The 17,769-nt window shown below is 38.1% G+C and overlaps 1 protein-coding gene across 1 annotated transcript in view; it reads left to right on the top strand.

Annotated features, from left to right (window-relative positions):
- Positions 1 to 17,769, top strand: part of LOC140492257 (matrin-3-like) — a 92,915-nt gene that overhangs the window by 33,665 nt on the left and 41,481 nt on the right. The window contains exons 3-5 of the mRNA XM_072591188.1: positions 14,197 to 14,258; positions 14,582 to 14,620; positions 16,265 to 16,380. Coding sequence (XP_072447289.1) covers positions 14,197 to 14,258; positions 14,582 to 14,620; positions 16,265 to 16,380 — 217 coding nt within the window. The remainder of the gene's footprint in view (positions 1 to 14,196; positions 14,259 to 14,581; positions 14,621 to 16,264; positions 16,381 to 17,769) is intronic.

Below are 17,769 nucleotides of genomic sequence, written 5' to 3'. Positions count from 1 at the left end.
TGCACAGGATGGAAACAGATCCTTTGGTCCAACCTGTCCATGCCGACCAGATATCCCAACCCAGTCTCATCCCACCTGGCTCATATCCCTCCAAACCCTTCCTATTCATATACCCATCCAAATACCTTTTAATAGAGGTAAAAGCAGGATCTCCCAAAGATGAGGTGTTTAAGGAACTGAACAAGTAGAATTTGGAAGAAATTGAAGTGTCACAGATGGAATTGGATGGAACACAGTTAAAAATGAAAAGAAATTTGATTGAGGGAAAGAAATAAGAAATACTTCAATTGGAAGAAAAGAGAAATGGAAAGACAGGGCAAAGAAAAGGAGAGAGAATTGGAAATACATCTTTAATTTGGAAAGAGGAGGGAGAATAAAACAATAATTATGAAAAGAGAATTGAAAGGCAAAGGATGATGGAATGGGAAACAGAATATTAAAATGCTTCAGCTCCCAAGAGGCAAGGAAATCAGACAACTTAACTTAATCAGAGAAAAATTTTGAATAAAAGAAAGAAGAGGGAGTTGTCAGAGAATGACTCCTAAGAAATTTGATTTCACTAAAAATCTGCATTTTGTTCCTATATTAAGTCAGGATGGAATTGAAAGACATTTTGCCTCATTTGAAAAGGCAGCTGGGCACATGTGTGGACCTTCAATGTTAAGAATATCAGAAGAACAATCTGTGTCAAAAGAACAATTTGCAGACTATGAAATTGTTTTAAAAAGCAGTCCTGAAGCTTATCAATTAAAATTTAGGAGTACAAGAAACAACCTTAATTAGACATTAGAAAGAAAATCAAGAAAGGGAAATGATATAGGATTAATTCTTTCACTGCAATTAGTTTATTTGAGAAAATAAGGGAATTCCCGATTATGGAAGAATTCAGAAATGGCATGCCCGCAGAACTAAAAGTTTACTTAGGCGAGCACCAAAGGTCCAAAAACAGCAGTTCTACCAGATACTTGAGGTATCTCTCACAGATATATGGAGAAATGATCATGAGAATCTACAAAGAAAATGGATTAATAGAAGACGTACCAGTTTTAGGGAATAAAGAGAACAGTGGAAAAGTATAAATTTGAAAACATCAGAACTAAAATTTGATAGAAAATAATGCTCATCTTTTGTATGATTTGGAGGTTCTGGTGTTGGACTAGGTATGCAAAGTCAAAAACCACAACACCAAGTTATAGTCCAACAGGTTTATTTGAGAGCACTGCTCCGAACCACCTGATGAAGGAGCAGCGCCTGTTGGACTATAACCTGGTGTTGTGAGATTTTTACCTTTTGTAATAGGACAAAATACCAAAGACAAGTGCTGGAAATTAAATGGCAGACTAATTGTAATAATAGGAACTGTAAACAAATAGTCAGAAAAGGAGGCCTCCTAAAAGGAAATGGGTGCTACAAGGAGAGCTGTGATACAAAGAGAACATGTTTCCTTCGAATGAACAAGGCTAAGGAGGGAGAAAATATTAACTAGAGGTCTATACGGAGGTTAGAACATAGAAGAGAGCTGCACAGGAGCAGGACTTTCACCCGCTGTCTGTACTAACCATGATACCACTCTAAACTAATCCAGTCTGCCTCCACTTGGTCTGTATTCCTTTATTCCCTGTCTGTTCATGTGTTTGTTTAAATGCCTCTTAAACATTGTAATAAAATCTGCTTCTACCACCTCCACTGGCAGAGTATTCCAGGCACCTACCACACTGTTTAAAAAAAAGCCTCAGGAATCTCCTTCAAACTCCGCCCCCCCCCCTTCAACTTTAAACCTACTTGTACTAGTATTTTACATTTCCAACTTGAAAAGAAGACTCCTGACTATCCACCTTATCCATGCCTCTGATCATTTTATATACCTCAGTCAGGTGGCCCCACAGCCATCGACACTCCAGCAAAAACAATCCCAAGTTTATGCAAACTCTCCTTGTATCTACACTCCAATCAAGGCAACAAACTGATGAATCTCTTTTGCATCCTCTCCAAACCCTTCATTTAGGATGCAAACCGGTTCCAGTATAAAAAGTTGGACAAAAAAGTGACTTAGTAAATAGAGAATTTGTACTTGGCGTAGTAAAACAAATACCTAAAGAGGAATTGATTTCCACTTGGGCAATGAACTAGCAGGTTCAAAAATATCAAGGCTTGCTCAAGACAGTAAAACAGCCAGTAGGAGGAAAAGAAACTGAGATGTTACAAGAGGAACATTCTGGATTGTATCCTGACTCTGTTGTGATTAGAGCTTAGCCCCATAAACTCCTCTCTTTCTGTGAAAAAGGGCCAATGACTTGGAAATTCAATACAAACTTTAAGAAAGAATGAAGGCAAAGGACTACCATGTTTAGCCCAGCATCTTTAACAGAAATGCAACAAACAGATTCTGAGTTGGGAGAATTCTATTAACGGTTTACTCAGAAATTGCATCAGAACAAAGGCCAAACAGTTACTAAAGATCGTGCTTCGAGTTTCCGACAAAAGGATCATAGTGTTTGAGTTGGCTAAAATTCTGTGTTTGATGAACTATGAAAATTAGAGCCAGCAAAAAGACCAAAGGTTTGAAATTTTACTTATGGAGACAAAGCATGAGAATTACTATCTCTGGGAACCATTACAGGCATAAATTTCCTGACAAATCAAAAAAAAACTAAATGTTGTAAATTATAGAACAATATAGTGCTGAACAGTCCCTTCGGCCCTCGATGTTGCACTGACCTGTGAACTAATCTAAGCCCATCCCCCTGCGCTATCACATCATCATCCATATCCTTATCCAAGGACTGTTTAAATCTCCCTAATGTGGCTGAGTTAACTACATTGGCAGGCAGGGCATTCCACGCCCATACCACTCCCTGAGTAAAGAACATACCTCTGCCATCTGTCTTAAATCTGTCACCCCTCAATTTGCAGCTATGTCCCCTCATTTAAGCCAATGTCATCATCTTAGGAAAAAGACTCTCACTGTCCACCCTGTCTAATCCTCTGATCATCTTATATGTCTCTATTAAATCGCCTCTTAGGTGCCTTCTCTCCTGTGAGAACAGACCCAAGTATCTCAGCCTTTCCTCCAAAGACCTTCCCTCCAGACCAGGCAACATCCTGGTATATCTCCTGTACACCTTTTCCAATGCTTCTACATCCTTCCTGTAATAGGGTGACAAGAACTGTACAGAATATTCCAAGTGAGGCTGCACGAGCATTTTATATAGATGCAGCGTGACATCACGGCTCTGGAACTCAATCCCTCTGCCATTGAAACCTAACACACCGTATGCCTTCTTAACAGCACTATTAACCTGAGTGGCAACTTTCAGGGATCTATGTACATGGACACCAAGATCCCTCTGCACACCCACACTACCAAGATTCTTTCCATTGACCCAGTATTCTGCATTCCTGTTATTCTTCCCAAAGTGAATCATCTCATGTTTATCTGCGTTGAACTCCATTTGCCACCCCTTAGCCCAATTCTACAGTTTTTCCAAGTCCCCCTTGCAACCGGCAACGTTCTCCCACACTGTCCACCAACTTTAGTCTCACCTGCAAACTTACTAACCTGTGCCTGGTCTAAGTCAGTTATAAAAATGACAAACAGCAGTAGTCCCAAAACAGATCCTTGTGGCACACCACTAATAACTGGACTCCAGGCCGAATAATTTCCAACAACCACCACTCATTGCCTCTTTATAGAAAGCCAGTTTCTCCAGTAGCTGAAAAATGTGTTGCTGGAAAAGCGCAGTAGGTCAGGCAGCATTAAAGGAGCACACCTTCTAGAATCAATAACATCTCCTTACTAACTTCAGTCCTTTCAAGTCTAGTAGCCTGTATCTCAGTCTTCTCCTCTACAATGTTCTCCTTTTCCTGAGTGAAAACAGATGAGAAATATTCGTTTACCATCTCTCCGATCTCCACTGGGTCCAGACACAAGTTCCCACTTCTGTCTTTGACTGGCCCTATTCCTACCCTCGTCATCCTTTTATTTCTCTATCTATAGAAAGCTTTAGGGTTCTCCTTTATTCTACCTGCTAAAGACTGCTCATGTCCCCTCCTTGCTCTTCTTAACTCTCATTTTAAATCCTTCTGTGCTACTCTGTAACTCTCCATTGCCTCATCTGAAGCATCTTGCCTTAAAGTCACATAAGCCTCCCTCTTCTGCTTAACAAGAGATACAAATTCTTTGGTAAATCATGGTTCCCTTACCTTCATCACTTCCTCCTTGCCTGGCAGGGACATACTTATCAAGGACACGCAATATCAGTTCCTTAAACCAGCTTCACATTTCGATTGTCCCCATTCTATGCCTCATAAGTCTTGCCTAATTGTAGTATAATTGCCCTTCCCCCATCTATAGCTCTTCCCCTGTGGCATGTATCTATGCCTTTGTATCTGTAAAATAAACGTAACCAAATTATAGTCCCTCTCTCCAAAGTGCTCACCTACCACTAAATCAAACACCTGGCCTGGTTCATTACCATGCTGAGAGTATTCCAGACAGCATTGAAAAACATGAGCGTGTGATTCATATTAGTATGTTCGAGACATTGTGACAGAGTATTGTTTGCACTGAAAGAACAAGGAAGTAACATAAAAATTTCAGATCTGGAGAACTGAATCAGAAATTGAAAATTCAAAAGTTGATCCTCCCACAATTAAATAATAAAGATGTGAAAAGGTTAGATCATTTTATCTTTCGGAAAATTATCAAAGTCACTATTATAATGGCTGTTGCAACCTCCATTTCTGCACAAGGTGTGGAACAACATTTTTGGCAATACATTATTAATGTAGGGTGGTGTGTTATTGACAAAACAAAGCTCTTACACATTCAGTTCAGAGAAATTAGTTTAAATTAGGCAAGAGATGAAGTTCACAATCGAGAGTGATATTATTGAATGGAATCATAATGGCTGGAGTTCACCTATTGTGATGGTGCCAAACATGGATGGATCACAGAAGTACTATACTATTGCAAATTAACATTGCGACAAAAGCTGACTTGTATTCCAACTTCCATTGACGCAGCCAAAGAAATCAAAGATTGTTAATACTAGATAGATTTTTATCAATACCATTTTGAATGAAAAACACCATCGATTTACCAGTAAAGTCACTGAAGGGCTAAATTATTATGGCGTTTACCTCAGCAAATTTGTTGTGTTCACCCAAAACTGGGAAGAATTTTCACACCATTTGATGAAACTAAGAGCCAGTGCAGTTAAGAATCTGAATTTGAATATGCCAAACAAAGGTGTGAATACTTCTGGATAAGGGTAACACTCACCTGGAGAAGTAAAATGTCGAGCTATTTTGGATGTTCCCAAGCCTAGAACAAAATGTAAAATTCTGTGACATACTGGCAAGTATAAATTTTGTGAAAGGTTTGTGCCAATCTACAGATATGTAGTGGCACCTTTGACAAATTCACTAAAGAAAGGCAGAAAATTTGAATAAGCACAATAATTTCACAGCAACTTGGACAACTTGAAAGATTACTCTAAGCTGCACACAAGGTTCCACACAGGACCTTAAAAGTAAGGTCAGAGTGTTCTGGAAAATCGTTAAAATGCACCATTTTGTCCAGAGGAGTTGCATAAACCTTTGAGATGTTAATGAAAAGATGTTGATAGTGTTGACAGTAGAATAAGCACATTTTTAAAAACGTTCAGACGAGTCATAAAGTTGAGTCATGGAGGGTGACCAGGTCAAATTTGGAAAGATTTGGTATGTGAAACTTTTAAATGAAGGCCAAACACAAAAGTGTTAATAAAGGAAATGATAAACAGACTGACAGGAAAGGACAGAGTTTGAAACTTAAGCATCAACCAACAGATAAGGCTAGTATTTACATATTGAGGAAAAGATTAAAACTAAGATTGTGTATCAGAATGCAAGTAGCATTTGAAACAAAACAAATTAACTGAGAGTGCAAATAGAAATGAATAAACATGATCTAGTAGCCATTGTGTAAATATGGCTGCAGGATGACATGGTTTATGCTGATTCTTGAAAGGCACAGGATGTTTAAAAATTACAGGAAGATAGGAAGAGGTGAAAGGATGACTGTATTAGCTGATAATGGTATTGACACACAAAAAGGGGTAACCTAATTCAGGAAGCAAATAAATGGAAACAATTTAGGAAGAAATGGTAAAGACGAAGTAATTTGAGGGAGTTTTGTGCAAGCCCTCAACCCCACTGTAGCAGGGACGGTGTACGGGAAGAAATAATTAGAACTTGTCAGAAAGGCACAGCAATAATCCTGTGTCATTATAATGTACTTATCAACTGGAAAAATCTGATGGGCAAAGGTGGTCTAGGTGAAGAGTTCACAGAATGTATTCAGGATAGTTTGCTAGACCTCTCGGCAAACAGCATCCTCTGGAACTGACCAGAGGGCAAACTGGACTTGTTTTGCTATTGCGCAGTGAAATAGGGTTAATTAATCTTGTAGTGAAGGCATTCTAGGAAACAGCAGCTATTCTCTGAATGAATTTTGCACTCCATTTAAGGGAGAGAGGAGTAAATGAGAGACTGTTTTTAAAATTTAAAAAAAAGAGCAGTTATGACAGCATGAAATCAGAGCTGTCTAAAGTGAATTTGTAAGTTGGTTAAAGGATAGGTCAGTAAAGATGCAGAGGCAACCATTTTTAAGACGTTTCAGGATGAACAGCATAGATTCCAACAAAGAAGAAACATTCCGAGGAATGGATCCTTACCTGTCGTTAACTAGAAATGTTAAAGATAGTATTCAAACCAAAGGGGAAAGCATATTTGTGTAAAGACAGTGGTAGTCAGAAGATTGGACTGAGTATAAAAACAGCAAAGTATAACCAAAATATTAATAAAGAGGGTGAAAGCAGAGTCTTGAGCATAGGCTATCCAGAAATGTAGAAGCAGGAACTTTTTTTTTCGAGACATGTTAAAAAGTGAGCAATGATTTTTTTTTCAAAGTGAAACTAGAGAATTAATATTGACAATTAAGTAAAAGTCAGAGAATGTTGCATCTTGCTTTACTGTAGAGGTTACAAGTAACATTCCAGGAGCAAACATAAATTAGAAAATGAAAGAGAGCCAACAACTCAGGAAAAATTGCAACAGGCAGAAAAATGATACAGTAGGTAACATGTTGGAGCTGTGCTCTGACAAATCCTGTCTCCTGATAAACTTCATCCTAGGATCTTAAATATCTAACTAATGAGATACTGCAAGGTTCTTATTTGGGCCATTGCTGTTTGTCATTTTTATAAATTACCTCAATGAGGACATAGAAGGATGGGTTAGTAAATTTGTGGATGACACTAAGGTCAGTAGAGTTGTGGATAGGTCGAAGGATGTTGCAGGGTACAGAAGGACATCGATAAGCTGCAGAGTTGGGCTGAGAGGTGACAAATGGAGTTTAATGCAGAAAAGAGTGAGGTGATTCACTCTGGAAGGAGCAACAGGAATGTGGAGTACTGGGCTAATGGTAAGATTCTTGGTGGTGTGGATAAGCAGAGAACTATCCGTGTCCATGTGCATAGACCCCTGAAAGTTGCCAACCAGGTTGATAGGGTTGTTGAGGAGGAGTATGGTGTGTTAGCTTTTATTGGTAGAGAGATTGAGTTTCGGAGCCACAAAGTCATGTTGCAGCTGTACAAAACTCTGGTGCGGCTGCACTTGGAGCATCGCGTACACATTCTGGTCACTGCATTTTAGGAATAATATAGAAGTTTCGGAAAGGGTTCGGAGGAGATTTGCTAGAATGTTGTCTGGTATGGGGAGAAGGTCTTAGGAGGAAAGGCTGAGGGACTTGAGGCTGTTTTTGTTAGAGAGAAGGTTGAGAGGTGACTTAATTGAGACATATAAGATAATCAGAGGGTTAGGGTGGACAGTGAGAGCCTTTTTCTTCAGGTGGTGATGGCTAACACGAGGGGGCATTGCTCTAAATTGAGGAGTGATAGATATAGTACAAGTGTCAGAGGTAGTTTCTTTACTCAGTAGTAGGGGTGTGGAACGGCCTGCCTGCAACAGTAGTAGACTTGCCTAATTAAAGGGCATTGAAATGGTCATTTGATAAACATATGGATGAAATGGAATTGTGTAGGTTAGATGGTCTTCAGATTGTTTTCACAGGTCAGTGCAGCATTGAGGTCCAAAAGGCCTGTACTAGTACTGCATTATGTTCTATAATGCATTGATTTTAATTTTACAAAACTCCCTTAATTTGGGTGCAGTCCCATTAGATTGGAGGATAGTGAATGTATGTTTTGTTTATCCAAAAATGGAAAGAGACTGAAGGCCAATTGGTAAGCTTAACCTTTGTGATAAGGAAAACATTAGTCACATTATTATTAAAGAAGCTGTAACAGGGCACTCTAAGTTCAAGGTAATCAGACAGAACATAGCATTGTGGAAGAGACGTCATGCTTCACCAATATATTGGTGTTCTTCAAAAAGGGGAGCTGGTGGATATACTGGATTTAGATTTTCAGAAGGCATTTGATAAGCTGTCACATCATTGGTTATTACAGAAAGGAGAAGCTGAGGGTATAAGGGGTAGCATATTGGCATTGGGTAGAAGATTATTATGCTTGTAGGAAGCAGGAAGTGCATGCAAACGGTCTCTTTCAGGTTAGTAAGATGTGACAAGTGATGTGCCACAGGAATTGATGCTGGTTCCTGAACTATTTATAATTTATATCAATGACTTGGATGAAGGGTGGTTAAGAAGACATTTAGCATGCTTGCCTTCATTACTCTGACCTTTTGAGTACAGGAGTTGGGATGTGATGTTGAGATTGTGTAGGAAGTTGGTGAGGCTTCATCTGGTGTACTGTCTAGTTTTGGTCACCGTGTTATAGGGAGGATATTATTAAGCTGGAGAGGGTTCAGAAAGGATCTACCAGGATGTTGCCAGAAAATAGTCATTGGGACTTTTTTCACTGAAACGTAGAAGGTTGAGGGGTGACCTATATAGACATTTATAAAATCATGAGGAGTATAGATAAGGTGAATGGCAGGTGTCTTTTTACAAGGGGGCGGGGTTATTTCAAAACTAGGGGGTATATTTTTAAGGGGAAAGGAGAAAGATTTAAAAGGCGTGAGTGACAATTATTTTACATGTTGTGGTTTACATGGTGGATGTGGGTACAATGATCCAGTTTAAAAGACATTTGGTTAATAATTGAATAAATGTAGGGAGGGATATGGGCCAAAAGTTTAGAATTACACATTTAGTTTATGCAATGTTGTTATTTTGGCATAGTGTTGTTTGTATAAAGAAGCTTGATAAGTTATAATTTTCCAGTAGTCTTCTGGAAATTTTGTGACCCAAGAAAGATTACATTGTGATAGTCATTATCAATCTAATATTTGGAGCAAAATTTAAACTCTGCCCACAAAATTCTCACTCATTATTTCAGTTAATTGTTTTTTTCTGACTTGCTGCACTTAAGTTTCTTTTAAATGACTTCTCTTATGATTTTATTTTGCATCCCTTTGGGTTCAAAGAAATGTGTTTAGTCTTAAATGCAAGCATTAAAGGTGCAGGTTGACAGATCCAGTCATATACTTCTCTAAGTCAGTTTGATTTCTAGTTCACGCATCACAAACTCCAGCCACACTGATTATCTGTTTTCCCCTATAAGCACAGTTAAATATTCAGCCAATGTCCCTTAATTAAAGTCATCTATTTCAACTTGTATTTACTTTAGGGCGTGTCTCCTTTTTGAAATATGTGTAATATTGATAATAATTAAAAACAAACAAATATACAAAATGACATTATTATAAAGTGGAGGTTGACCCCATCCGAACTAAAACCGCAACACCTAAAGAGGAGTATCGTGTCCTATCATCTGTCAAGAGTATGAAAAGTGGTGTAACCTTCTCAGCAATTTCAAGTGGTTAAACAAAATAAATACCTAACACTCACTCTAAAATCAACAAGTAACAATTTATTCATCTAAATCTAATAGTGAGCAAATTAACTAAACTATTAACAAACCAAATAAATTCCTTCTAAGTAAATATTCCTGTATAAAACAAGATTCTAGTGGTATGCTGTTCCAATAAAAATAAGTCCTACTCATATAAAAAAAGTAGAATTTAGTCTATCAAAGTTACAGCAAGTTTACATGTCTTTTGGAATTTTCTGTGCCTTCTCTATTGATTCTTCTGTCAGTGCAACCTTCTGTCGTTGATGCCGTTACTATTTAGATGGTGCTTTCTCTAAGACATAGATGACTGTGAGAGCCAGTGATTCTCTTTTGTTAGCTCTGGCGGATGGCAGGTAGCTCTGGAGTATTTGTCCACCTATTCCCTTCTTTTATACCCTTGATGACATATCAATGTACCTTACAATAGGATTGGTCTTATGTTGTCAAAACCATCAGATTTAAATTTAATAGGTTTTTAGTATGTGTGCCTGGTTCAAATTGGCTAACTGCAAAAACCTGTTGTCATAGAGATGTCAGAGATGTACAGCACAGAAACAGACTCTCCAGTCCAATCCATCCATGCCGACCAAATATCCCAATCCAATCTAGTCCCACCTGTCAGCACCCGGCCCATATCCCTCCAAACCCTTCCTATTCATACAAGCATCCAGATGCCTTTTAAATGTTGCTATTGTACTCGCCTCCACCACTTCCTCTGGCAGCTCATTCCATACACGTAGCACCCTCTGCGTGAAAATGTTGCCCCTTAGGTCTCTTTTATATCTTTCCTCTCTGACTATAAACCTGTGCCCTCGAGTTCTGGACTCCCCCACCCCAGAAAATATACTTTGTCTATTTATCTTGTCCATGCCCCTCATAATTTTGTAAACCTCTATAAGGTCACTCCTCAGTCTCTGACACTCCAGGGAAAACATCCCCAGCGAATTCAACCTCTCCCTAAAGCTCAAATCCTCCAACCCTAGCAACATTCTTGTAAATCTTTTCTGAACCCTTTCAAATTTCACAACATCTTTCCAATAGGACAGAGACCAGCATTGCACACAATATTCCAACAGTGGTCTAACCAATATTCTGTACATCCGCAACATGACCTCCCAAGTCCTGTACTCCATGCTCTGTCTCATGTTGTCTTTGTTAAAACTGCTATTTGGCTTGCTAGTTATAAAGCCTTTTGATGCAAATATTTCAGTTCGGGGTCCCTATGTACTTGCATTTTAAATCTCTGAGCACAGAAAAAGCACCATCTTTTAAAGGGACCACCAGTACTTTAAACCCCCCCCCCCCCCAGCATTTTACAATTCTCCAAACACCAAATTTTAACTTTCTGCCTTCCAATTTTCAGTTACCTTACGCAACTTCACAACAATGTATATTTCTATCATCTTTTTGCTCCACAGTAAAGTTCCAAATATTGTTTTGCGAGTATTTCTGACAAGTTTGAAGTTGTATTTAAAAGGTATTCGGGTACCTGGCAGTTGTAGCATTCACTAACTTCAAATTAGTTTCCTTTGTCCTCCAGTTTCAGTTTTAAATTTCAATAGTGGTCCTCAGTATAATTCCATGCGATGTTAGCTCTTTGTGACTTATTCTCAATTTCGGCCTCCATGGGTCTTATTGTTGAGTCCCTTTTAAAATTTCTTCCCATACTTCTATGAAAAATTCTAACATCCATGAAAAGTATTCCCGAACTAGCTGGTTCCCATGCTTATTTCAATATTATATTTTCATCTGTATCAAGTCTTTCCACTCATTAAATCCCTCACTTCTATTTTAAACCACGTCTCCCTAACTGAAACTGTTCTCCAATGGCCTTACGTTGTGTTGAGGTTCATCAATTTTTTTTTCCCCTGAGATTTTGGCTTTAATAACAATTATTTCTGCATGCAGTGTGTTAAAAGGCTCTAAGAAAAAATAGAGCTGATTTCATCCCTTCCCATGCTGGGGACTGACAACTCATTATTGGCAGAACTTTAGGAAGGATTTCTATTAAAAATTTACTAATATGGATTATATCTTCTAACTGGTTGCAGCTGATTATTGGTATGGAGAGCTCACACTACTGCAGCTGATAATTTACAGTTTTGTCTGAATTGCCAAAACTTTGAATTGTTTTGTCTATTGCCACAAAATTTTTTTCATACTTCCCGTTGCTAAATGGGCATTCATAGTGATTATGTCCATGTCAATGTACAGTCTGTAAATTCATTAACAAGTTTAACCCGAATATCAGTAAGACATTTTGCTGGTAGTCTAACTCTAGCTCCTGTCCTTGTTTCTATTACCTTATCCACTATTATTTTCTTTACTTTGTATTTATGTTTGACTGACCAACTCTGGTTGCCAAACCTACAGATTGTAAACTGAAAATGCTTTCTTTTAAAATCCCAAACCGTTAACTCCATAACCACTACTTCATTGAAATCTCTTGCTAACAGTGGACTTGGTGTAGGCTGTGATGGTGTCCTTTGCTATTTCATGCAAATCTCACATCTACCACATTTTGTAATTCTATAAATCGATGTTTTCTTCAAGCTTTATTCCTGTATCTTTTACTAACCTCTGGAGGTCAGATGGGTAAAAATGCTCTTGTAGTTTTACACAATTGATTTTGTGTCTTCTAAATTTCTGTACACTTGTCAATAACAGTTCATTATTTTCTTCTGCAGAGAGGTTATGTTCTACTAAAAGAATATAATAATGTCCCAATTATGTTAAGTTCTTTTTTTGAGATCCTTACACACTTGATGCAACTGCTGACACTAACTTCTGTGAACAACAGCCAAATTTTATTAAGTACAGTACAGAACAAGCTTTGGAGAAACCTGAACAGTCCTCACCATGCTTGCGAGGCGTGTCCCGGGAAGCAATCTGAACAAGGGAAACAGTTGTTCCTTTATACAAAATCTTTACATCACAGTTAGTAATGCCCACAAGACAACCCCCCCCAGAAACAAGTTAATGCCAATCATCCCTTAAAGGTCAAATCTATTACAAATCATTTTTTTATAACAGTAGGGGAATAGTCAAGTTCCAACTGTAATGTTCTTATTGATTTCTGAATAGGAGAGGAAAATGTAAGTAATAGGAGATGACGATGTAAATGGCTTTTGAATAACTAGGAAATGGCCATGCAAATTGCTTTGAATGCCAAGAGATGGGAATGTGATTCCTTACAATCTACCTGTAAGTCAGAGGCATCCCACTCTAGCCTCGGGACATCCAATTTCCTGCAGATCAGCGGAGTAAATTAATTCTTTAGTGTCTCAATTGAGTAAATTACAATTTCAGATTTGCTGAATACAGAGACACCAGCACTTTATCAATGACCTATTTAATAAGTGGTATTTCACTAGATGCTGCAGCTGTGTCAATGAAGCAATCGATTCCAACTAATTTACAAGCAATGACTGATCTTTTTAAAAGATTTTACCATGTTAATATCCCTCAAACTGGTGGAACTCTAAATTCTTGAACTTTGTTCCAGTCCATTGCACACATGGTGGACATGTATCTACTGCACAGTTGAAAGGTTCTGCCACCACCACATTCATCACTGCCTTGAAACTGATTGTAATCAACTCAATGGTCTTTCTAATCAGTGTCTCTGTCTTCTGGTGATGTCATGCTGAAGAGAAAGGGAGGTTATTATGGACTGAAGCAGTCAATGACCAAATGCAGAAAAACTTGGTCAGTAATATCCAGTTATAACAATATTGTGGGTGTACCTGCACCAAATCGACTGCAGCAGTTCAACAAGCAGCTCATTGTTGTCTTCTCAAGGGCAACTAGAGATGGGCAATAAAGCTGACCCTGCCAGTGAAGCCCAGATCCCCGAAATGAATTTAAATATATCTAATCAATGAACACCTTGATGCATTCATTTGATGATTTACTTGTTTTGATTAGCAAATAGCACTGATAGTGACCAGCAAATACCTTGTAAGTCTGTAGAATGCTGAATTTCTGGAGGTGTTGGCATTTCTTGTTGTTTATCCATAAGGGTTATGAATTTGTCCTCTTTGGCAATATCTAGGTAATGTTTCAGGTGTGAGAAATACAACTGTAGGTAAATTTGCCTTTTGTTTACTGTGGAAAAACATCTATTCCAAATAGTTATAATCTATGCCTTTTGATACACTACTATGGTATTCACTCTGTGAAATCAAGCTTGTCAATTACTACTTCATATATTTTGTAAATTGGATATTTTAATTCTTGTCAATATTTATATTAATAATCTTTTCTTCCTTTATAGGATTGGAACCAGCACAACAAAAGTACAACACACAGACGACTTTGTGACCTCCTTGTGGAAATGTATGGAGATTTTTACTTGCTAATGATATTGTATAGTCTGCTTTTACTGACTTAAATGCTTTATTGTTGATTTATATGGTTAGTTAATTATATCAGTTCATCTACTTCCTTCAAGAAATATGAATTGAGCAGCTTGTGGGATGACGGAGTTGGTTGTAAACATTTTTAAGGCTTTACACTGGTTTGAATCCTCTTCCGGGCACTTGATTGCTCTTCCATCTGATAAAACCTAACGGTTTTGAGAGACCATCTGCTAATTTTTGATAAAATTGTTAATGATTTGTAAATTAAATAATTATGATTTCTTATGTCGTCTTTTCCAGATATCCAGAATGGAATCCAGATGCCCTCCCACCACAAATGTAAGTGTTCTGGCCATGCCTACACAACCTTTGTTCAAAATTTGTTTTAGTCCAATTACTCTGTTTCCTTTTATTCCATGAAGAATAAATTCTAGGTCCTATGTTCCTGTAGGAGCAGTTCTATATTGTGAGCTTTCCTTGAGTCTAATAAGTTTCAGATGGGTTAACTTAACAGGCTTTAGTTGGCATTATTGATATTTATTTACATATGTTGATGAGAGAATATCACAAAGTTTTGAAGGCTCCTCATCATAGAGTGTGCTGTCATTATGAAGTGTGATGTTTGGCTGACACTTCCATAGACTCCCTACAGTGCGGAAGCAGGCCATTTGGCCCATTGAGTGTACACCAACCCTCCGAAGAACAGACCATGCTGCTACCTTATCCCTATAACCCCACTTTTCTCACCTAACCTACTCACCCCTAGGCACCCCTAGACTAGTTTGGCTAATCCATCTGACCTGCATACCTTTGGACTATGGGAGGAAACCAGATTACCTGGAGAAAACCCACGCAGGCACAGGGAGAATGTGCAAACTCCACACAGAAAGTTGGCCAAGGGTGGACTTGAACCTGAGTCTCTGGTGCTGTGAGGCAGCAGTACTAGCCACTTTGCCGCCACTTCATGCACTATTGGCAGCGTATGTTTTGTTAACCATTAGAAGCTTCCTATTTGATGCTCCTTGGTTCAAGTGGGTTGCAAAACTCTAAGTGCTAAACTATCTACAAAGTCCAGCATCGTTAGTCTCAGTTTACGTTTTGACCCCTTGCACATTTTATAATTGTCACGAGACAAGTCATACTGGATAAACTCCCCAGGAATCTACACAGTTGCTTTACTGTCTCATATTTGTATTGAGAAGGACCATTGCTCATGAAAGGCCCCATTGTGTTTATGACAGGATCGTGCAACATTTTGTTCAGATAACCCAAAAAAGTTTGGAGAAAGTTCTTTATCAAGTAACATTAATTGAATAAAATTAATTGCAATTCATTGGTTTAAATCTGTGGACCTGACATGGATGAGCAAATGTTTTGTTTTACATTAGGACACTAAAGTTAGCAGGGCAGATTTTGACAGTGAAAGTCTAACTTGCTTCTTACACAGCATTACAGATACAGTTTGTGACGTAATCTATTTTATACGTAATTGATGTGCATTTCCTTTCTTAAAGTTTGGGATGTAGTACATTTCTATCAATCAAAACCATGAGACCCTTTTAGCAGAGATTCCTCTTAAACAAGACTCTTTGTTTATTTCCAGTATTCATTTTGTTGCAAAACTTTTGACTTAGCATCAACTTTTGAGTAAATAATTATTTCATGTTTAATATCTTGCTCCCTGAAATCAGTCAGCTTCTAATGTTCATTTTTCCAGCTAAGCTAAATGACTTTAATGAAAGCTGAATAGTTTTATATATTCTTGCCATCCTTTTTGAATGAGCTGCTGTCAAGGCTCCACTTCATCCTATCGTAACCACTAAGAAAGCTCAGATATTTTTGCCTAAAGCAAGGTCTATACAGTTACTCATTTTCATTTAACTTCTTTGCAATAGAATTAATGTTAGAACAGCAATTATTGTATACTACTACATTTCTGATTTTGCATATGTGAACTGCTTAAAGATATTTTATTGCTTCCAGGGGCGATCCTCTGGTTTTACAGTCAACAAACCTGGCTCCAGGTATTCTTGGTCCCCCACCATCTGGATCCTTTCTTGCATCGAACAGAGGCATGGGAGGGATGGAATCCCATGGGGGTAATGAACATCAACTGTCATATTACATTTTGTCCATCATACTCAGTGTTGAAACCTTTTGCTCTATAAGTGATTTGTTATGAATATTCTATTTCTTATGTTTGATCGCAGCCGTAAAACTTCATTTGAAACAAGGTTTCAGATTTGTGCTTTCACCTGTGAATGTAGCACATTTAGGATGGCAAGTTACCCCAATCTTTGGGAACATCATTGATTGTTTGCCTTGTGGTTTTCTTTCAACTTAATACTCTCCTTAACTTCTTTGATTAGCTATGGTTGGTTTATCCCTCTCTTTTCTCCTCATTGAGATACATTTTTGTTGAGAGCCATGATTTCCTCCTTCAATGTCTGCCACTGCTTGCTTACTATCTTCTGTGAATCTAACTGGCCAGTCCACTTGAGCCAAATCTCCCCTCATTTCATTGTAATTCCCTTTATTTAAGCTACACACAGTTGTTCCCAATCTAAGTTTCTTGTCTACAAACTGAATATTAAATTCAGCCTTCTTATGATCATTATTTCCTCAGGGATCTTTTTTACTCTGAGGTCTGCCACAATACCCATAACCATATATAATCAGTCTGATCTGTGGTTGGCTCCAAGTCATATTGATTTAGAAAACCATCCTTAATGCACTCTTATGAACTTATTGTCACAGTTACTCTTTCTAATTTGATTAACCCACTCAATGTCATCCATAATTGGTTTTCTATTCTCTTTACATGCTCCTATTATTTGTTGATCTATATTCTTTCCTAGTGTGACTATAGATTGGGGAACTAAACGCCTAGCGATGTCTTTTTTCTCTTGCTGTTTTTGTCCCCACCCAAATGGAATGTATGATATCAGAGACTCGATTTCCCAACTGCCCTCATTTAATCTTTTAACAGTGCCACCCCTCTTGTCCCTTTCTGAAAGATGAAGTATCCCTGAATGTTAAGTTCCCAGTTTTGATCTCATTGTAACTATGTCTCCATAATGGCTATGAGATCGTATCAATTAACATGGATTTGTCTGTCTTATTCCAAATGCTTTGTGCATTGAGATACAAAACCTTTAGACTTGCGTTCTTGTCATAGAACATAGAACAATATTGTGCAGAACAGGCCTTTTGGCCCTTGATGTTATGCCGACCTGTGAACTAATCTAAGCCCATCACCCTACACTATCCCATCATCATCTATATGCTTATCCAAGGACTGTTTAAATCTCCCTAGTGTGGCTGAGTTAACTACATTGGCAGGCAGGGCTTACCACTCGTAAAGTGGTCCCACTCTTTACTCGTAATGAGTAAAGAGCATGCCTCTGACATCTGTCTTAAATCTATCACCACTCAATTTGCAGTTGTGTGCCTCGTATAATCCCATGTCGTCATCTTTGGAAAAAGAT

The sequence above is a fragment of the Chiloscyllium punctatum genome, chromosome 20 (assembly GCF_047496795.1).
Source record: "Chiloscyllium punctatum isolate Juve2018m chromosome 20, sChiPun1.3, whole genome shotgun sequence".
NCBI lineage: Eukaryota > Metazoa > Chordata > Chondrichthyes > Orectolobiformes > Hemiscylliidae > Chiloscyllium > Chiloscyllium punctatum.
This window is presented reverse-complemented; position numbering and strand designations above follow the sequence as displayed.